Consider the following 22,699-nt stretch of genomic DNA (forward strand, 5'->3'; position numbering starts at 1 on the left):
TACAGGGAATATATTTGTGTTTCAATTCACAATATGAACAGCTGTTCACTTTGACTTTAGCCTATATAAGTTATGTTTAGAACATGATGTTATCTGTTCTGACATACAGTGTGAAAACATTTGTAAATTTAACTGTAAAATTACATTGTTTTGGTCTTGGTTGAGCTTGTGTGTAAAAGAAGTTCAAGCATTTTAAATATGTGTTAACTCTATGCATTTTTTGTCAAATCAACAAGTAATGTGTTAATTGTATAGCCTACAAAGACGGATGTTATGCTAACTGTGTTAAGAGTTTAGGAAAATTGTTAAAGGTATTGCAAAAGTTGTCATAGCGATTGTAAAAAACTGTAAATGAAATGTTGAAAAAACTCACATCATGTACCTTTAAGAAGAAAAATATAAATGCAAACAGTCTTAGATACAGTACATTAACATGAGCCAAACAACTCCATACTATTCTTATTCATGTGCACGTATGATTTGAGCTGTTTTCCAAAGAACTGATTCATGTTTATTTTGTAATAATAGCTTTATAGGGGCATGAATATAACAGCAGTTTATTTGTTTTGTCTCTTCCACACAGAGTCTGTGTTTGCTGCTGATAGGAGCTCATGAAGATCTCAAGTTTTGACCAAATTTAAAACAGTAACAGCTGAAAAAAGCCAATTTCTTCATAAACCTTATATTTCTATATAATTTCTCAGAGTTGCTACACTGTTAAAAAGCGTTTACGTTTTGAGTACATTTTGTCACAGTGAATGGTTGAAGTAGTCACATTAAAACATTGATCTATAATAATGTATTGCAGTGTGTGTGGGTGTGTGTGTGTGTTCTTGTGTTTACACAAAAGCTATTACTAGTAGCCTGATAATTTAACCTTAAACCTAACCCTAACAGCATAAAACACTGCTAGTGAAAACAAACATTTATTTACTTCATTATTTTGTTGTTGTTTGTTTGTTTTGTAATGTTACTGTGACTATTCCACTGGGACAACTTGCCCCTGTCCATTTTGTAGTTGTGCATATTTGTATCACAAGTTCCTTAAGTCATATATATACATAATGAATACACATTTCTATAGTTTGCACAATGTCTAAAGTATTTAATTGAGTAGAAAGTGCTCTTTGTGGGTAAAAAATATTTGCACAAACCCTTTTCCAGTAATTATGAACTACTGAAAAGTCATGTTTATTCATTAGTCAAAATGTGTGGAAAACCCTGAAGAATAGTCTGTTATTGAGTATCATCTTTGCTTACAGGCAATCCGACAGTAGAGACACACCATTAAAAACCATTAGACAGCGCCCTCTTCTGGACTGATTCGGCATGACACTCATTGTAAGATGCATTAGAAAACACTGTAAAAGTACAGAGCTAGCAGATACCACAATGGGGCTAGTTGTCACACTATGACTCCAGTGATTATTTCTCTGGATGAGTTTATTGTTTATATCACCATATATACATACATATAGACATGATCTAATTTAAGACACTTCATAAGCACGTGATAAAACCAGTGATAACAACTGGTACAAACACAAGAAAGCTGCTGATACCTTGAATTTGACATTAATTGATAGGTTTTTCTTTATCTTTGGACAGTCACTATTTCAGTATAGTGTATTGTATATAAACAAATAAGTGGTAAAATGTACTAATACTGTGAGGATTTGGATCTAGTAAATTTATTTGTTTTGTATACCTTTCTGTAAATTATTCATGTAGCTGAATTTCTGCATATGGTGTATTTTAATGTACTGCGTATTAGTATTCAGTACTGTTGTTTTCTTATTTTTTTTAGTGTTTACTTGTTTGTTTTATTTGTCTATCGAACTAAGCAGGGTATTCTATGATATGATTGTGCTCTGTTTAAAATATATACTGGTTGTGAATAGTAATGACGCTTGTACTGACGCTCTAAACATTGTCCAATCATCACGGACATGACGCAATTAATATTCATGAGCTCCGCCTCTCCACTCACCCAAACAAACAGAGAAGCGGTTCACACGAGCTCACCGCGCTGCACTGTTGTCACTTTCTGTTCAGCTGGTAAGTGCAATTATTTAATTTATTAAAAACCATAACCGCTTTTACACACAACCAAGAGTGGACACGCTTCGTTTTAGACAGTGTAAATTCTTAACACGCCATCTGAAATGAGCTTCCATGTTTTCATCCGCGCCACACAGGACTCAGTCGTTGTTGTTTGTGTGGATTGTCGTTTTAATGTTGTATTTAGCTCTCTACAGCTCAACAGAGTTTGATGATTTCAGTGTTTGACCTCCAAGAGCAAAGAACAGCGGCGACTGTCAAAGTGATTGAACTGATACTTTGTTTCCGGAAATAGAACTCTTTATTTTCTCTTTGTATCAGAACGGTCTATGAATAACTTTGATGTACGTTTGCCTCCAGGCTTAACAAAAATTACCATGTTAACCATAAGTACTACAGTTACTTCTGTAAAATACACCCATAGATGGTCTTCGTACTATCATTTTATGTTCGGCTTTTTATCATTATGTACTTATCTAAATTTGTATTACTATTTTATATGTTTAAATTTTATTATGTTGACGGAGGTTCCAGTGTAACAGTGTTACCTAATAGCAAGATTTATTGTAGGCTAGTAAATATAATTATTTACCCTGGTAAGTTTGTAAGTGTGTACACAGGGTTCAAGATAGCTACCATCCTGTTTGACACTATCTTGAGTTTGCTATGAGTTATACAATAATTTATTGTCAAATAAATCAAGATATTATTTTATATCAGTAGGATGTATTGATAAGGCTATACAGATATTAATACACTGATGCGCGTGTGTGTGTGTGTGTGTGTGTGTGTGTGTGTGTGTGTGTATGGTGTGTACTTGACTGATCGCAGTGTTTAATGATTATACATTGGTGACAGATTTAAAAAATAAGGCGTCTACCCTGACAAAGGTTCACTGTTAGGAACATCTTGTTTTTTATTTTGCAATGCATCATGGGAAGGCTTGTACATCAGGAGGTGTAAATGTACTCCAGGGCAAAATATTTTTATCCAGGGTGTGAATCTTTGACTTGCTGCTTGATTTTGTCTTAAGTTGAAGTTTACAGTCATGCAGTCTTCATGCAGAATTACTCAAAAGTGCCTCTAATTGTGATATGAGGATGTGGTTGTTCAGATCAAGGCCACTTTGACCGCAGTCTAGATGAAATTCAACAGGACTGTTTCTGACACACAAAGATATTTCATTAATCAGAGTTGAATGTTTTTGTTTTAGCGTATGTAAACAGGTTTATTATCAGGACAAGGGTAAAACTGCTTGAAATGGATCTTGAAATACATTGCAATGCAATCATGTCTAGATGTTTGATTGAGTTTGTTCCCAGAGTAAATGTAAAGTATTTGTCATACTGTACATTGGCAGATGCTGAACAGTATTCAAGTCAATTATTTCTCTTAAAGTCAGCTTGAAATGGCATTTGCAACCAATTTTGTGTAGTTAACTAGACGTTTGGTGAATGGGGAAAATTTTATGCAAATATAATTGAATGTTCCAAAAAAGGACATTGCAACAATGCGAAACCCTATAAAATTGCCTTAAGCATGAAATGGTTTCCTGGTGACACACACGAAGGTTGTGTAAGAACAGTTTCCTGATGTTTTTTTTTTTCTTCTTCCTTTATTTTTCATGCAGAAACACATCGACAATTTACCAGGCAGAGAAATACAAGTCTGAGTGTCAAAACAGAATTGTGCTGTGCATCTTGGAAATTATTACATGGAATGATTAATACTCTCAAATGTATAATTCTGCCACATTAAAACCATAAGCCTATATGAGATGACAATCTGTGTTACTGTTTCTGTATTTACAGAACGTCCCATATAGGAATGAATAACATTGATTTGAATATTATTCTTGCGTATGTGTATATGTGAGAGAACTGTGACATTGAAAATCATTTTATCTACTGTTTTTCTTGAAAGAAATCACATATTGTACAGACTGTGAGTTCTCACTTGTAGCATATGTGAGCTAACATTCTACAAACATACTTGGGTGCTATTAATACTTTATTCTTTAGTTCAGCTTATTTCAATATCTCAGTATTAAATTAAAGATTTAGAAAAGGGGATATAGAGGTTTTTTTTCTTCTTCTTCTTATCCAGTTACCTTGTCACCACACTTCGGGAAAAAAAGGTACAAAAGCGGTCACTGGGGTGGAACCTTTTCAAAAGGTACACTTTAGGTACTAATATGTACACTTTAGGTATTAACATGTACTTTGAGGTACTAATTTGTACTTTTAAGGTACCAGTACGGACTCTTTAGGTACAAAGGTGTGCCTTTTTAAAAAAGGTAACCGCCCCAGTGACAGCTTTTGTACCTTTTTTTCTGAGAGTGTATAATAGTGATCTTGCTTCAACATTTCACTGTGTTTTTGGATAATTTCAGTATAATTCAGTTTAAAGCTATTCAAACACACAGGTCTGCATTAGAGAGCGAGAGCAAAGCTTGTCTGATAAATGAAGAGCATCATACGCTGTGTTTATGTCTTTCAGACACATGTTTGTGCTCCTCATATAAGGATGGATTTGATCTTTATTGCCTCAAGCATCATTCTAACCCTGACCTTCCCAGTGCATTGTGGGAAAATCCTGGTGTTTCCTCACGAAGGCAGTCACTGGGTGAACCTGAACGTCTTGATCCAGGAGCTTCACTCCAGGGGCCATCAGATCACCGTGATCCGGGCCCTCGATGGCTGGTTCATCTCAGAGACGTCGCCACACTACGTCTCACTGACCGTCCCGTTCCTTCTGGGTGGAGACGATCAGTTTTACAGCAGCTTTGTTTCTAGACAACTGCAGATCCGCCGGCAGCGGCAGTCGGCGTGGACCAGATTCCAACTGGACATGGAGCTAAAAGAGAAGTTTTCCGAAATGCACAGGAAGATTTGCGAAATGGTGATCTATATTATCGAGAAAGATCCCAAGCTGCTGGAACAAATCAAACAGGCAAACTTTGACGTAATGTTGACCGATCCAGCGAACGGAGGAGGTGTTGTTCTCGCGCATTATCTGAACTTACCTCTTGTTTTCAACGTCCGATTTACTGTGCATGGAGAAGCGCATTTTGCGATAGCACCGTCTCCTCTGTCTTACGTTCCCTTCCCGCTTTCTCAGCTGACGGATAACATGACTTTCCTTCAGAGAACGTATAATGTGTTGTTTTACACTATTCGGCTTTTCCTTTACAAGTGCATCGTTGGGCCTCACTACAGCGCTTTGTGCAACCGATATTTTGGCCCTGATGTGCACTATTTTGAATTATTCCAAGCGGCTGATATTTGGCTCATGACGGTCGATTTCGTCTTTGAATTTCCTCGGCCAACTATGCCAAACGCCATTTACGTCGGCGGTTTCCAATGCAAACCTGCAAAAGAGTTGCAGAGGGATCTGGAGGATTTCGCGCAGAGTTCTGGAGAGCATGGCGTCATTGTGATGTCTTTAGGAACATTTGTTGCCCAACTTCCTCTTGATATAGCTGATGAAATAGCGGCTGCGTTTGCTCAGCTTCCACAAAAAGTGATTTGGAGATACACCGGAGAGCCTCCGTCTACTTTGGGCAACAACACTTTACTGGTTAAGTGGCTACCACAGAATGATCTCTTAGGACATGTTAAAACCAAGGTTTTTGTGTCTCATGGAGGCAATAATGGGATTTTTGAAGCTATTTATCATGCCGTGCCTATAGTCGGATTACCGCTAGTTTTCGATCAGGATGATAACCTTTCAAAAATGAGACATCGAGGTGTCGCTAAAGTTGTGGATATTTCAACCATAGATAGACATATATTTAAAGATGCCTTACAGGAAGTGCTTACAGAGCCGTCCTACAGGAAGAACATGCAGAAACTATCCAGTCTGCATAGAGACGTGCCATTAAATCCGTTAAACAGCGCCATCTTCTGGATTGAGTTTGTCATGAGACACCGAGGCGCTGCTCACCTGCGCACGGACTCATATAAAATGCCCTGGTACTCGTACCACAGTGTCGATGTTGTAGTGTTCTTGTTTTCGATCGTGTCTTTAACCGTTTATATTGTGTTTAAAGTGATTAGATGTTTGTGTTGCAGGTTATGTGCAAAAAGACAACGAGTGAAGCAAGAGTAAGCGTGGAGATCACATTAAGGTCACAACAGAAACTTTTTTTTGTTCGTTTTTTTTTTGATGGTCAACAGGATGGTGCACGTTATAATATGATACAGAAATAAAAACTTGATATTTTTAAAATCTAACATTTACCAAAAAAAAAAAAAGAGATTTGTTTTCCCACAAACTGTATACATTGAAATAGTTCTGAAATTCTGAAACAGCTGAAAGAGATTATTAAAACGTGTAATAAAATGTATTATTTTTTGCTAAATCAACAAAAATGCTTGTTTTTTCTTTTTTATTGTAAATGTTCTTCTGTGATTCAGTATTGACCAACTTTTGGACATAAAAATGCATAACACACACACACACACACACACCAATGTATTTATGTAAAATAGAATTATATAATTCTGTTATGTATATATATAATTCTATTTAGCATTTATACACACACACACACACACACACACCAATGTATTTATGTAAAATAGAATTATATAATTCTGTTGTGTATAATTCTATTTAGCATTTATACATACATACACACACACACACACACACACACCAATGTATTTATGTAAAATAGAATTATATAATTCTGTTGTGTATAATTCTATTTAGCATTTATACATACATACACACACACACCAATGTATTTATGTAAAATAGAATTATATAATTCTGTTATGTATATATATAAATCTATTTAGCATTTATACATACATACACACACACACCAATGTATTTATGTAAAATAGAATTATATAATTCTGTTATGTATATATATAATTCTATTTAGCATTTATACATACATACACACACACACACACACCAATGTATTTATGTAAAATAGAATTATATAATTCTGTTGTGTATAATCCTATTTAGCATTTATACATACATACACACACACACACACACACACACCAATGTATTTATGTAAAATAGAATTATATAATTCTGTTGTGTATAATTCTATTTAGCATTTATACATACATACATACACACACACACACACCAATGTATTTATGTAAAATAGAATTATATAATTCTGTTGTGTATAATTCTATTTAGCATTTATACATACATACACACACACACATATGTATTAATGTAAAATAGAATTATATATAATTATATTTTAAATATATAATTCTATTCAACACACACACACACACACACACACATATATATTTTACTATTATATTTACTATTTTACCTTAATGTACACACACACACACACATGTGTATATGTATGTGTGTATAAATAGCCTATAAAAATAATCAAATATAAAATATTTCATTATACATGTAATTAACAAAAATGACAAATACAATTTAAAATAGTAAAACTAAAAACTTTTGATATGAGTGATTTACCATGTGAATTTTGCTTAAGTCCTAAATCTAAAAGTCAGCATGAATAGAAACAAAATGTTTAGTGTAGACATTAACTAGCAGCCATCGCTGCCTGGGGTCCGAGCACTGCTTCAGAATAACACACACTGATATATCATTCACATTAACACCAGCGATATGTATTAAGCAAGTAAATCTAATGTTGACTAAGATTAAAACGATTTCTTCCACTGCTATCCCTTCCAGAAACCATTAGCACATCATTAGAGTCTGTAATTACGATGACCTGCGGGACTCTGGTTTAATAGAGGTGACACTCAACCTCCTTATGCTGCTGTTGCTGTCTGTAATGACTAAACGCGCTTTAACATCTTAACAGCGTTTAATCACCACACCGTGTCTTCAGAGCAATTACAGCTCATTTCAGAGAGAACAGAGCTTTTACATTTAACAGAAGTCTGGTTGGGAGTCAATTAAAGAGTGTGTTCTGCACATGAGAAAGCACTGGATATTGTCCTTTTTGATTAGTTTTATGCAGTTAACACTCCTGATACAAAAGATAACGTCTAAAAATATATACACTGAGTAAACCTCAAATCACTCGGATGTAGTATAAAAATAAAGTTTGTGTGGTCTTGCTCATATTATTTTGATGGTGATTGAGCTGAGCTGAAAATTATGGAAGCATATTTCTGCCAAAATAAAAATTAAAAAAATCAAATTTTCATCTCACAATTCATAACTTTTTTTTTCTTGCAATTCTGTCTCAGAATTGTGATGTACATTCAGAATTGCAAGAAAAATGTTCTGAATGGTTGGATAACAACTCACAATTACCTTTTAGATATATACTCCGAATTGTAATCTAAACCATTTTTTCTCGTAATCTGGACGAGTTAACATATTGCAATTCAGTTTTTCTATTTCTGCCATGGGATTTTTTCTTTCTGCCTTTTTGAGTTTTATCTCAAAATTTAGAAAAGAATTGCAAGACAAAAAAAGTTGCAATTTTTTTTATTTTTAATCCTGTGGCAAAAACAAGCTTCCATAGAAAATTAACTAATGAAGGCATTTGCGTCTGGCTGGGATATGCAAGATAAAAGTCCTTTAATATTCCTAACTGTAGTCCATTGATATGTGTTGTTCAGTTTCTTTTACATGATATCTTTCCTGAATCCTTACACAAACTACATTGGAGTCCGTTTTCTCGTGCTGAGTCTGTTGCATGAATTGTGAGTGTAAAATGACCTGTTTTCAATTTGATGTGAGGCAGTTGTAAAACAGGCACTTAATAACAGCAATAATCATGTCAGTCAGATGTCTGATTCAGTTTCTGTTTCCCTCCAAGCTGTTCTGGCTCAACAGAAATGTCCATTCCTGAACGTAATTAAGGTAAAGGACTATTAGACCGTTGGTCAGGGCTGTAGCTTGTGCGGTGATGATTATAGATCTCTTTTGCACTTGAATGGACAAATACATATCCGTCTTGTCTGTTATGTCTTAAGTGAACGTAAACAGTTGAGAAAGATGTGTATCATTATATTGGATCCATGCATTTTGTCTTCAAGTGACTGCGCCTAATGTACTAGCTGCTGTCTATTTTAATCCAAGAGAGAGAAAAAGAGAAATAAAAACTGCTACTGAATTAATAATAATATTAATAGCTAGCTTTAACAAGGATTAATCTAGATTTAATTTAGACAGTGAAGAGTATGCAATGCTATTTTACTTCTTTAAAAAATTTAAAAGTAATCAGATTTCTGTACATGAACACTGACAAACCTGACTAAATAAATAAATATATGCTCATATTACGTATAAAATGTGCAAAAATGGCATTTGGGCCACCTCCGTGTCACCTTTTAAAGGTAAAATATATGTATGTATTTTGAGGTTGCTCATATCTCAGTTGAAAGCATTTGTGATTTTGTTGATTAACTTCATGAACAATGAAAAAATAATAATTTTATATATATATATATATATATATATATATATATATATATATATATATATATATATATATATATATATAATTATTATTTTTTTTAAAAATTAAAAATTAAAAAAAAAAATATATATATATATATATAATTATTATTTTTTCATTGTTCATGAAGTTAATCAACAAAATCACAAATGCTTTCAACTGAGATATAAGATATTTGCACATATAATTTTTTTCAAAAGGTAGCATTTATAGTTGCATTTATCGTATTTTTTATTTATTTGGCTATAACTTAAAACATTTTATTATGAAGTTTTTTTTATACATTTAAATGTAATAGGATGTAGAATTTTTGATACAGTATAGTATATTATTTTCTTATACATTTAAAAAAAAATATGTAGAATATAGTTCTTGCATTACAGTACATTGGCATAATTTCTCAATGCAATAAAAAAAAGAACAATTTTTGAAAAGTTTTGAAAAATACATACTCTAATTCCCATGAGCTGTAGAGTTAACTGGTTTGACATGATCATTACAGGAATTGAAATGTTGTGAATAACTTTACACAGACAAGTTTAATAAGTGGTGTAAATGCATATATAGGAGTCAAAATGACTTTGTGTTAATTTGATTAGAAATGCTGTCAATAGAGTTTAACTTAACTTGAAAGAAGTCTATGAAGTGTTAGTTCCCCCCAAAATGAATTTATTACACCATATTGACACACCCTCTTGTTGATCTAAAGCTGTGCTACTATTTCTGCCATGATGATGATGATGTTAATGATAATGCTGTTTGCACTTTTCCATGCAATTACAATGAACATAAGATTAAAAGCAAAGAAAAAAGAAAGTGGTCCAAAAATGCTATATTTAAACTTTTACAATACCCTTCTTTGATGAATAGACTGAAGTGATTATTCACTGACTATTTTCACCTTCTATTAACATTTGTGATGAGATCTGATTCATAGACCGATCAGAGCAGGCTTAAAGATTTGTCCTTTTTTTCTTCCACAGACGAAAGAGAAAAATACAAGTGACATAATGAGCATGAGTAAATGATGACGCATCTTCATTTTTGAAAGAAACGATATCCCTGTAGGAACTGTCTCATTCTTGTGTGTTCTTCATTGCTGTGTAAAGTGTTTTTTCTGCTCTCCGATGAGGAAGGATGTCTATCAGCTGGAGCTGTAGAGCGTCATCTCCGTCACATCGGGATCTTGAGTCTCCAGATCCTGCCCGCAGCTTTCTCTGATCACATACACCACCAGTCCCAAACAGATAAAGATGAGCAGCACTATACCGACCACCTGTTAATGAGAGTGACCGTGAACATGTATGTGCTTCTGCTCACCTACTGGAGATGTTTAAAGACAAACTTGTATCTGTGACACATGAGTGAATCACAAAAGAACACGTCTTCAGAATGTGTCAAAAAAAAAAAAAATCTACATACATGTATATATTGCTTTTAAAATATAAAGTATTCATACATCATGGCAGTATCTTTTGTACTTTTTTATTTATTTTGATTTGAATTATAAACCATTTTAACTTTATACATTTAAAAATACATTTTTAATAGACTAATATTTTTATATATTTAAAAAAATATATAGAATATTAGTTGCATTAGTGTTTTATTGTCATGAAGAGTAGAAAAACAAATAAAACAAAACACCTTTATGCTCTTAAAAATCAATTATTTGTCTACCAAAAAAGTGTTATAGATATACTATTATATTCTGAATAAGTTTCAAATTTGGTAATTTGTTGTGTTTTATCCTTTTCAGTAACTTTTTTTTCATGTAGGTCTCATTTTTATACATTTTTATTTCATCTCTTGTTCAAGTTCTATTTGTACATCAAATCTAGTTAAACTAAATTCAAATGAGAAATGTCACCTTGACAAGTTTTTGTGTATTTCAGTGAACCTTTTTTAATGGTTTTATTTTTAGTTTAAGTTTTAGTTTTGTTAACTCTGAGGGTTAACTGCATGTTTTTAACAAACAAAAAAGTATATTATTTTCATTTTAATTTGAGGGAATGTGTGACCTAGACATGTTTTTGAGTCGCACATGATCATAGCCACTTTACCGAAACATGTACATCCTCTACAATGAACAAAATGAATTCTCGGGCAAAGAAGGAGTAAATGTAATGTAAAAGTTAGATTAGTGGCCTGAATCTAGTTGAGATTGTATCAAACAACAAATGTTAACACTCATAGTATCAAAGTTCTAAATGTGTTCTCAGAATTCCTCAAATGTATCAATGTATCTGCAAAGTTCTAAAAATGTATCCGTGTCATGTGAAAGTTCCAGTGAGTCAGCCGGAGGCCTGAGACGTCTCACCTGAGACTCCACAAACAGTCGCTGTGAGCGCAGCATGAGTTCCTGAGGACTGACGCTCTCCTCTTCAATGGGTTCGCACCATTTCTGCGGAGCGGCTTTGTCCACGATCACGAACCGGCCGTGCCAGTCTGTCATCGCACAGGCGAAATACTGACCATCCAGAAAGAGCAGGATCAGCCAGACCACAGCGGGAACGAAGCTGGACAGGGACACGGTCCTCCTGCACCAGATGCCACACCTGCATCCCTGAATGATCATCATGAGCGCCAAGGCCATGATGGCGGGAATGATGAAGAACGCGGAGGAAAACAGCCCGTTCCAGGCCGGATTGCACGGACACTCAAACTCCAGCTCCACCAGCTTCTCCAGTCCCATCAGGATGAAGCCGAAGGCAACATTGGACACCAGAGGACTGTTGCTCAGCTCATTCTTCAGTCTCGTGAGCCATTGTTGTCGACTTCCCATACTAACAACACCTGAAAGTCAGAGGAGAGCTGGACAAATTCCTCCCACACATTTGCAGAAGGTCACTGATGCGAGATAAATTGACCCCGGGGCAAGTTTTCCCCCTCCTGACCTTAACATTCCCATTGGCTCAGAACAAAGGTGGCCGTGTCATCCGTCAGCTCTCGGCTGCAGATCATTGGCTCATGGCGGGCGGCAGGTGTGGCTTCCATTTAAATGTTTCTTTCATTGACCTGCTTGAGTAAAGTGGAGGGAAAATCAGCTTGACTGCAAATCTCAACATGCTGTGTCATCACGATTGCTCTAAACTCATAAGCTTTGTTTAGGATGGCCTTTACTCCTGGGGCTCTTTATCATTAGATATGCACACAAACATGGACACAACATGTTCTTTATGACCACAAAACCTTGAATCTAAAATCTCTAAAACATGTCTGCTTAAATGCTTGAAATTAGTTAAGTAGTCAAATATATATTGTTTTGGTTTTTTGGTTTGTAGTGGATATTGTATCAAAAGCATCATCAGATGTGAAAACATTCAAATGCTTGGGTTTAAAACTTTTAGTTTGTTCGGTTTTTTTTAGTAAAGGAAAAATAAATGTATGTTCCTCTTTCAATACTTAAAAACATCCCAGAATGCACCTCATGAACATTTCATTTTAAAATAAAGAATAGGCACATGCAAACTTTTGAAATTTTTATGCATTAAGATAAATACAATAGTTAATCAGCTCGATAATCAATAGCAGATCATAAAATGAATGCATTTGACATCACAATATTTTGTCTCATCAGAGGAAGGCTCAGATTTATGAGACTGCACAGACTTGATTTATGTTCCCTATTTTGCTTAAATGCTTTATCATGTAACAAAAATAAAGTTTAATGGAACTCTTAAACCTTAATGGATGAGTGAGAGTGGATAATGAATTTGCATTTTCTCATAATTGTTTAATTTAATAGCAATTTCTCAATGAAAGTTGTTTTGAAGTAAATCCTAGACCGAATTATTTTCCGTGTAGAGTTTACAAACATCCCAGAATTGTAAAATAATAGAGTTTTAGTGGTAGTGCATATATGCATTCAAATCATTATTATTATTTTAATAAATAGAACATTTATTGATGTTTGATGTGAAACATGTTTGATATAATATTTTTACTGTTTTATTTAATGCCAAAATATTTTATTCCATCAAATCGAATAGTTGTAGATGATGATGAGCATGTAATAAGCGAGTAAATAATTAATTGCACATAAAGACGGGGTTGTATTTCCTGGATGATCCATGAGATGGTGCTGTGTGAATACAGAGGATAACATGCAAAATCTTTGAGTAAATCTCTGTCGTGCCCTAGATAAATATCCTGAGGAACCATTGAGACATTAACACAAACCACCACGCTTTCTACTATCATTGATTCGGAGTACCGTGTGAATACCATTGTACAGGGGTCGTAATCATTCAGTGTCATGTTATAAGGAGGTCGGGGCTAGTTGTCACAAACACTGTCTCAGTGAAGTAAAAATGCTTGTTTTTTTTCAGCAATGCTTGTTTGTTTCCAACATACCAGTAAAAATGATCTCAAAATGATGTTTAAGTCGTTCTGCTTTTACGTTTAATTCAATGTGTTAGGCTACTTAATGTAATTATTTGTGAAATTTACTAGCAATTTCTAAGTGACCCTTGTTTTAAAGTAGAAAAAAATCTGCAATTCAAAACAGGATAAATTTTTCTGTATCTTAAATTTGTTGTTTATACAATAAAATCCCAATGACATTTGGACAAGAGTCGCTATAATGAAAAGCAGACTTGTGTTTCAGGAAAAAAAAGGGTATTGTTGTAAATGTGGTCTTGGGGGAAGTTGTCACGTATTTAATACGACGTTTTAAAAATGTTGCAATTTTATACGCTATAGTTTTTCATTATAATTTATTTGGCCAAAACAATGCTTAAACATTTTTGTAAGATACTATTTTTCTTTTTTTTCTGGGTCAGTTTTACTTAATTTGATTTTATTGATTTTGCTGGGACAAAAAAAAAAAACAAAGCAAAAATTTGTGTGAATTTTAATTATATTCATCACTGCTTCAAGTTTTTCTTTTCTATTAATTGCATTGCAGAAAAAACCTGGAGCGAAGAGTGTGACAATGCTCCTGTCCTCTTTTATATGTGAAGATAGCACTCATATGTTTTCATTGCGCTTACTGTTACTGGATGGTAATGTTACCTTTCTGTACTTGAATTCCACAGGGAATCTTATGCGCGGCGCCGCGCAGAGCTGATGCGCTCGAGGTCCCCTCAGGCGGGAGCGCGCTCTGACAGCTGATGATGCGCGCGAATGAGCCGCGGGGTGCGCGCACTGACAGCTGAAGGTTCTCCGCGATGACGGACACTCCGATGGCCCATCATCATCATCATCATCGTCTCCAGCAGCATCCGCATCCCTGAGCACCGCACAGCATCTTCCTCCTCATCCTCCTCCTCCTCCGTCCTCCATGCAGCGGAGCCGCGCAGCGCCTGTCGCGTGTGTCGCCGTCCGCCCTCGCTCCTCCTCCGCCATCCTCTGCGGCTGAAGCCGCTCCGTGTCCATCACCTGCTCGCCGTGTCCCGTCTCCATCCTCCCGCGGGATGCTGTCCTACGCGGGGATGCTCGCGCTGCTCCTCATCCACGGGAACATGATGCTCCCGTATGTATCATCTCAGAACGGTAAGGAACACGGGACGCGCTCGTCCGGGATCTGTGTGTAATCTGCTTTAGAGGTCGATGCCATCTTTATGATGACAGACACCCCGCTGCGTTACAGTACAGAGATCTGCGCGTGACACAAGTGGGAATCAGTCGATCATATTCGTTATTTAACGCTTATTTAATAGTACTGTATTCCTAAACGAGGAGTGTTTTCCTTCTTCTCGTGAGTAATCCGTGTGCTCACCCTTCTGACATTCATCTTTACACCTCTCGTGACTGAGGAGAAACCAAACATGATGTTGAGAGTTACTAATACAGAAGCTGGTTTTAGTCTCAGTGTGCAACTGGAGTTTGAACCGAAGCAGTGTGTTTGTGAGCGGTAGGTAATGAGCGCGTGTCCCTGAAGGCATGTGCGTGACTTTACACGCTGGAGTGTCACAGCTGCGACCAGGAGAGGGCAGATACATCACCTGCAGACAAACAGGGCCAGGGTATTCCCTGCTCGGGATCCAAGGGGAAAGAACAACAACAGTGAAGCATCAGTCAGTTTCAGGCCGAACGGCTGTTTTTGTGCAGCGCGTCACCAAATAAAAATAAAAAAAGCACCTGGCGACTGTAAACATCATATGTGATCTGGACAGAAGCAGGTTCGGGCAGCGCAGATGTCTGCCTGTAAAATGTTCAGTCGACTAGAAATGCACTCCATGCGTTAGTGAAGGTTTAGGCGATCCTGAGATTATTTTGATGTGACTTGAAGTTAAGGATCAGATCAGAAAGAGATTGGAAAATAATGACTTCCAAACAGGTTTCTCAATAATTAATTTTCTGAAAGCATGACAGTGTGTGACCAATGATCTGTCTGATATAACTCAGGGTCCTTATAGTTAACTGAAACTAAAATACAACTAACATATTAGTGGTGTTAATCGATTTAACAAAAAATAAATGAAATAATAATAATAATTGCACTTTTTTCCTGAAATTAATCCTACCTAACATTAAATTTTTAAATGAACTTTTATATTGCAATAATTTCACATTCAATTTTCAAATTAATGTACAAAATCAGAATGACAGTATGCTATATTTTTTAGTATTTGTTTAGTGAGTATCACTGATACCAATATTACTGAAGACTAAATAGTTTTTTCCCAAATATTTAACCATTGACTAGCCATTTAACATTTCTGAATATAGTTATAATCAAGAGCTATCAATTTTAACATTTATTGGACATTAAAAAATAACTTCTAGTGAACTTCACACAACCTTCACATAAACCCATTATAATAAATGTCATATTTTGCTTCCTGTGCCCATCAGCAAGTAGGAAATATACAGAAACTGAATAAAGTTATGAAACACTAAATTCTAGATGAAACATAGACAAATCTATAAAGCTCTTTTCTGTTCTCCGATGAGCAGCAGGTTGTTAATGAGGTTATTTGATCTGCTTTAAGAGCTGCTGAACGTGACGCAGATCTGACACACATCAGTTTCTCAAAAAAGCTCTTTACCTTTTCTGCATCACTTCAGCTCTTCGAGTCTCTATAATGAGCAGAAGAGCTGAAACAGGTGTGTTAGATGAGAGAGACACTGCTGCTGCTCCACCACAGTTTGCATTTAAATCTGACTCATATAAAACAAATACATGCATGCAAAGTTTTTAGGCAGCTTTAATTGACTTAATTGACAACATAACCATGCCATTGCATGCTTGTAGATTATTTTGCGCCTTAATATGATATAGTGCTTTAAAAATAATAATGCGAGCGCCGGCGTGTTTTTTGCATGCATTTGAAGAGCACGTGCTAAGATCACAGTATAACTGCTGACAGGACAGGAATATATATATATATATATATATATATATATATATATATATATATATATATATATATATAATAATTGAAATACTGTTTATTTCTTATATATATCTACAGAGTCAGACATTTTTTTCTTAAGTTTCACAGTGTTGTATGTTATGGTGTGTGTGTGTGTGTGTGTGTGTGTGTGTGTGTGTGTGTGTGTGTGTGTGTGAAGCTCTGCTTTGATTTGTCCAGACATAAGGTCAGTGGCTCTCCTGGATAATCCAGCTATTGTTTGGTTAAGCTGAAGCGTACAGATTCCAGACCCTCTGTGTGCACCACGAACACGAATGGATGCTTTCTCAGGCCTGTGGCACACTCAAGACTTCATATTCAAATCATGTCATTAAAATACAGCTAGAAATAATTCAGTGTTTCCTAAATCCAGCTGAAAGCATTCATTCAGAATCCCAAAGGAACAATCACCTCATGTGAAGTAGAGCTGCTAAGAGCGCATGATTTGTAGTTAGGTTTTAATAGCCGGGCATTTGACTTGTCAGCTGGTTTTAGCCAAGAGAAGAGACGACCCGAGAGATATAAAGCGATCAGCCAAAGTTTGTCTTTGACTAGTAAACTAGTGTTCTCTTGTACCTTTGACAAGGGGTTAAACGCTCTTTGTGTGCAAAGTCAAATACTTGTGGAAGAACTACAGTACAGTAGGCTTGTGAGATGAACATTGGCATGATTCAAACATTTGTAGAGGCATATTTGGTGTAAAATAATTTCACAGCATAAAATGATGTTCTTGCTTTGTAATTTTTGTCTTGTTTTCCAATACAATTATCTACAATCATCCTTGAATTAATTTGCATTTAACAATAAAACATTTCACTAGTATGGTCAAGGTCATTGGGTTGATTCCCAGGCAATGCATGAACTGATTAAGTCTAAACATTTAATGCAATGCAATCATTTTGATTACAACATATCCGTCAAATGCATTAATGTAAATGTTAATTTGCAAAGATGCAAAATGATTGATAAATTAATCTAAATAAACTGCATTTATACTTAAAATGAGATTAAAAAAAAAAAAATCTGCCAATGAGGTCAGAATAATAAACTTAATTTAAAAAGAAATCTATTTATTTTTTGAAACCCAGAGGCAGATTTCTTCCTTATTTCTATCATTTTCTCAGGAAACAATATTATCTAATGCCAGTAAATGCACCCTGATTTAAATAATAATAATAATGTGTATTGGAAAACAAAAATACAAAAATATTAAATCGAAAACAAAACAAGTAATTACAAGAAAAGGACAAATTCTGTACAATATAAACATAAAATATTATTAAAATAAGAAAATAGTAAAATAACAGTATTTAAATAATGTACTAAGTAATGAACAAAATAAAAATCACACACACATATATATATATATATATATATATATATATATATATATATATATATATATGAACACATAATGTCATAAAAATAAATAAAAACACATCATAGCTGAATATTCAGGGCTACACAAGAAAGTCTGATGTATTTGTTTGAGCATCAAGATCAAGCCTGAGACGTCAATGGTGTGAGTTTGGGACAGGAATGAGTGTCTCTGTTCATCTGGGGTGTTTGGGAAACCTCTTGCTATCATTGCATTATTTTTGCAGTCTAGTCGTCGTGGATAATGGTGGCACAGAAATGCATCGCTCCACCTTCATGTGTTGGATCTGAATCCCAGCAGTTGGACTGGTTTTATCCCAGTCTCTGTTTGTTTCTGAGATCTCACATCTGCTGTCTTCCCTTCACACGCTCTGATTTTAGGACTGAACGTGTAAACGGTGTGTAGCTTGCATGTACTGTATATATATATATAAAGCCTGGAGCCGTTCCTGCCTGTGTGCTTCACTCATGAGAGCAGCAACAGATATCTGCAGGACTGTAAATGGCTTTGCTTCATGCTTCTATTATTAGAACAGAAACGAGGAGCGCAGAACTGTGGCTTTGTAGATATTTTTCTAGAAGGGAATCCAGTAACTCTTAATGGACTGGCTTTATGGGACGGTCAATGTTGTCAGTAAAAGAAGCAGAAAACCACACTGTAATCTCAGTCTGATGGAAAGGCATGTATTCGTTGTGACGTGAATATGTGTATGAAGCATGTCTAATCTGGCCTCATGAACAATTCACGCTATAAAGGCACTCTTCTGAGTATAAATAGCCCATGAGTTACTGAGACAGCCGTGAAAATGGAGGTGTTTTCAAGACACAGTTGAGTCACAAATGAAGATCTCGTCATCGTTTTCTCACTTTTGTTCTTTGGTGGAACTCGGAGTAAGAGCTTTTGGGCTTCTTCTATGATACGATTATTTGGTTTCTGGTTTCAATGCATGTAAAATCTCTGCATGGACATACTGCTGAACGTCTCATTCTGAGAAAAATAAAAGTCAATCATGACCGAATGTTCATTTTTGCTTGCATTTAAGTTGTGAGCTACATCTTTTGAGATGCTAATTCCAGGATTAATCCTATGCTCGTATCTTTGGTTTGTTGGCGTGCTATACTTTATCTAATACCGTTTTAAATAGCATTTTGATCATTCTTCTTGCAATTATTTCACATGCTGCTTTTCTGACCTCATATTAATGGAAATATTTGTGCTTTTAATTCATTTGTCACACTGCAGGACCATTTCAAATGAGCTAGTGAGGATTGTTAGAAATGGAGGGAACTTCAAAGAAACTGTAATTATAATATTCATCTAAATATTATGTTGATAATGCAAAATGACATCAGATATGAAATCTAGTTTTCTGAAAAATGATCCTTTAAATGAGGGGGAAAATCCACCAATAGTTTCAGAAAAATAAGCAATAGTCACTTAACTTTCGTCAGATTTTTAGAAAACAAGCAATTTTGCATCAATTAAATGTACCTTGATTTAAAAAAGTTTAGATATTTGCACTCGAAAACAGCAAAAATACAAAAAGATAGAAAATACAATTATGCATGATTGTGTTTCCATAATGATAAACACAAAAGCAATGAATGAAATAAGATATAAATATTCTACATTATTATGTGTGTGTTGGCCTCGGCCAAATATTGTCCTATCATAACAAACCACACATCAACGGAAAGATTATTTATTCATCTGTCAGATGATGCATAAATCTCAATTTGAACAATATACCCTTATGACTGGTTTAATGCTCCAGGGTCACCATTATGTCTTGGTGTATATATTCCATTGTAAGAAATTCTGCGTTGGCCATTATTAGTCATATATACAGTCATCTTTTGAAAACACATGGCATGCTGAGCCGTGTATGAAAAAGGCACATGCTGTTCTTTGCAGTCGCATGGCATTAAGTCAAACGATGAGATTCACCAAGAATTCATGTAACACCTGCCCTAAACGGGTAAGAGTTTCTTCCACACACAAAAAAAATGACTCATTCTTACCAAATGTACTCCATATGCAATTTACAACCAACGTTATTAGAGAGAAGATGAAGAAATCTGCATCGTGACTCTAAAATCATGATATATGAATTATTGTTTAATGTAGTACAGACCCGTTCCACCTACTCAACACTTGTGTGTGTTTCTAGGTCTGTGTGGTGTTTTATTGTCCTCCAGGGAGCTATAATTCCCACTGGAGAGGTGAAAAACTCAAGTGATCCCGTTAACACTCTCAAGCTGCCAAATCTTACCGTTAAACGCCTTTTTTAAGTTGGCAGGAGTCGCTGTTAATAAAAGCATCTGTTGTAGCAGGTCATGTGAGAGTAGAAGGGTACCGTGCGATGATTTCTGAATTAGCAGAGTTGCAATATTGAAACCGAATCGTCTTTAAAGGAACAGTTCACCCAAAAATTAACATTTGCTGAAAATGTGCTCACTCTCAGATCATCCAAGATTAGGGTGAGTTTGTTTCTTTGCAGATTTTGAGAAATGCAGCATTGCATCAGTGTCTCAGCAGTGAATGGGTGCCGTCAGAATGAGAGTCTGATAAAAACATCACAATAATCCACAGTACTCCAGTCCATCAGTGAACATCTGGAGAAGACAAAAGATGAAACAAATCCAGCATTAAGATGTTTTTAAATCAAACACATAGAGTCTATAATCCATAATAACACTTCCTCCAGTGAAAGAGTGTTCTGGTCTGAATCAGGAGAGAAATCTGCACAGATCAAGCAGCGTTGTGTGAGAGACAGCAGCAGATGCACTTTTTCACTGGAGGAAGTGTTAATTATTTTAGGGTTAAATATTCCTTTAAATGTAATTGCATGGTCTTTTTCGGTTTCAAGTGAGACGTATGAACATGCAGAAGTAATGTCAGTTAATTTCCCTGATTGAAAAGCCTCAATGAATGCATGTGATTATGCACCGCTGTACACCGCATCCAGATGTTTCTGTTCCCGGGGAGTCTTGCTGAGGATCACGCTCCAGTAGAGAAGGTGTGAAAGCCCAATCTGTTCGTTAGGGTGGCTGAAAACTGAAAATGTCTTTATTGCAAGAGAATATAATTATGGTGCACATGATCGTGCCTCAGGCAGGGAATTCAACTAAGTGAATATTGTGTCTTTTCATAGCTCACTCCACACACACACACACACACACACCGGCTTCCTTCAGAGTCTCTGCTGTTTCTGAACACCTGAACGCTCATTGAAATCAATACAAGTCATTCACTGTAAGACCAGAAGCGTGTGTTAAGCTTTCCCTTTGACCTAACATTTCCTAGGTTCATGAATGTTAAAGGATGAAAGGAAGCTAGTGAAGCATTTCTGTCTTGTAGTACATTGACAAACGATCATACTGAGCTCGATCCATCTTTTACTTGTGTATAAGAATGATGATTAAAAGACTTAATCTCAGGCATCCTGAGATTATACGACTAAACCAACCCAGTCTCCTTGAATGACCTGCCAAAATGATGCCTTTGCCAGTTTGTTGAGTGTAAAATGAGAAAATTACTTTTCAGATATCATATAAAGAACCCTGATAGGGCTGTGTAAATTTTTTAATTCTCTTATGCTCACCGAAGCTGCATTTATTTGATTAAAATACAATAAAAATCTGAAATATTATTACAATGTAAAACAGCTGTTTTCTATGTGGATATCTGTTAAAGTGTAATTTATTTCTGTGATGCTCCGCTGTATTTTCAGCATCATTCCTCCAGTCTTCAGTGTCACATGATCTTCAGAAATCATGAAAATATACTGATTTATTGCTCGAGAAACATTTCTGATTATTATCAGTGTTGAAAACATTAATATTGTTGAGGAAACTGTGATGCATTTTATTTTTCAGGATTCACAGATGAATAGAAAGTTCAAAAGAACAGCATTAATTTGAAATAGACATCTCTCGTAACTTTATAAATGTCTTCACTGTCACTTTTGCTGAATTGAATGCATCCTCACTGAATGAAAGCATTAATTTCTGTTAGTTAATATTATGTCATATCATGCATATTAGATAAATCACCCAGCCCAGACACATTCTGACATGTTTTATTAATATTTGGCTGTGAGTTCAAGCTCAGTACAAATACATCATGGGCAGCATCCATCACACACCAGTGTTAAACTGAACCGTAGTTTACATCATCATTTCAATGCAATATTTCATACAATCAGTAATGGATTCTTCTAGACAGTAATGAGGTTTTCTGTATCTTACTGAAGTCTGAGATCTATATTTACATTCGTATAAAATGCAACCTCATGTTTTCGTGTAGTCTTCAGATTCTGTCTGAAGGTTATTGTGTGTAAAGATGAATCTTCTCCTGACTGTGTGTGATTAAGATTACACGTTTGCGGCTGACGCCACCTGTGCATTACTCAGCTCTGACATCTCTCAGAAGCATGTGACAAGCTGATAGTGC

General features: G+C 35.4%; 3 protein-coding genes across 3 annotated transcripts in view; 2 read left to right on the forward strand and 1 right to left on the reverse strand.

Annotated features, from left to right (window-relative positions):
- The first annotated feature begins 1,931 nt into the window (after nucleotides 1-1,931).
- ugt5f1 (UDP glucuronosyltransferase 5 family, polypeptide F1) lies at nucleotides 1,932-6,251 on the forward strand. The gene is made up of 2 exons (XM_059565428.1): nucleotides 1,932-2,058; nucleotides 4,561-6,251. Exon 2 carries the CDS (start codon nucleotides 4,588-4,590, stop codon nucleotides 6,169-6,171), a length of 1,584 nt encoding a protein of 527 aa, XP_059421411.1. The 5' UTR covers nucleotides 1,932-2,058; nucleotides 4,561-4,587; the 3' UTR covers nucleotides 6,172-6,251.
- Nucleotides 2,001-22,699, forward strand: part of nptnb (neuroplastin b) — a 41,780-nt gene continuing 21,081 nt past the window's right edge. Inside the window, exons 1-2 of the mRNA XM_059565431.1 lie at nucleotides 2,001-2,058; nucleotides 14,545-15,001. Of these exons, the coding sequence (XP_059421414.1) occupies nucleotides 14,923-15,001 (79 nt within the window). The 5' untranslated portion in view covers nucleotides 2,001-2,058; nucleotides 14,545-14,922. The remainder of the gene's footprint in view (nucleotides 2,059-14,544; nucleotides 15,002-22,699) is intronic.
- Nucleotides 10,246-12,779, reverse strand: LOC132156421 (calcium homeostasis modulator protein 6-like). The gene is made up of 2 exons (XM_059565435.1): nucleotides 11,826-12,779; nucleotides 10,246-10,781 (listed from the first exon to the last, which is right to left on the reverse strand). Exons 1-2 carry the CDS (start codon nucleotides 12,288-12,290, stop codon nucleotides 10,650-10,652), a joined length of 597 nt encoding a protein of 198 aa, XP_059421418.1. The 5' UTR covers nucleotides 12,291-12,779; the 3' UTR covers nucleotides 10,246-10,649.

The sequence above is a fragment of the Carassius carassius genome, chromosome 13 (assembly GCF_963082965.1).
Source record: "Carassius carassius chromosome 13, fCarCar2.1, whole genome shotgun sequence".
Classification (NCBI taxonomy): domain Eukaryota; kingdom Metazoa; phylum Chordata; class Actinopteri; order Cypriniformes; family Cyprinidae; genus Carassius; species Carassius carassius.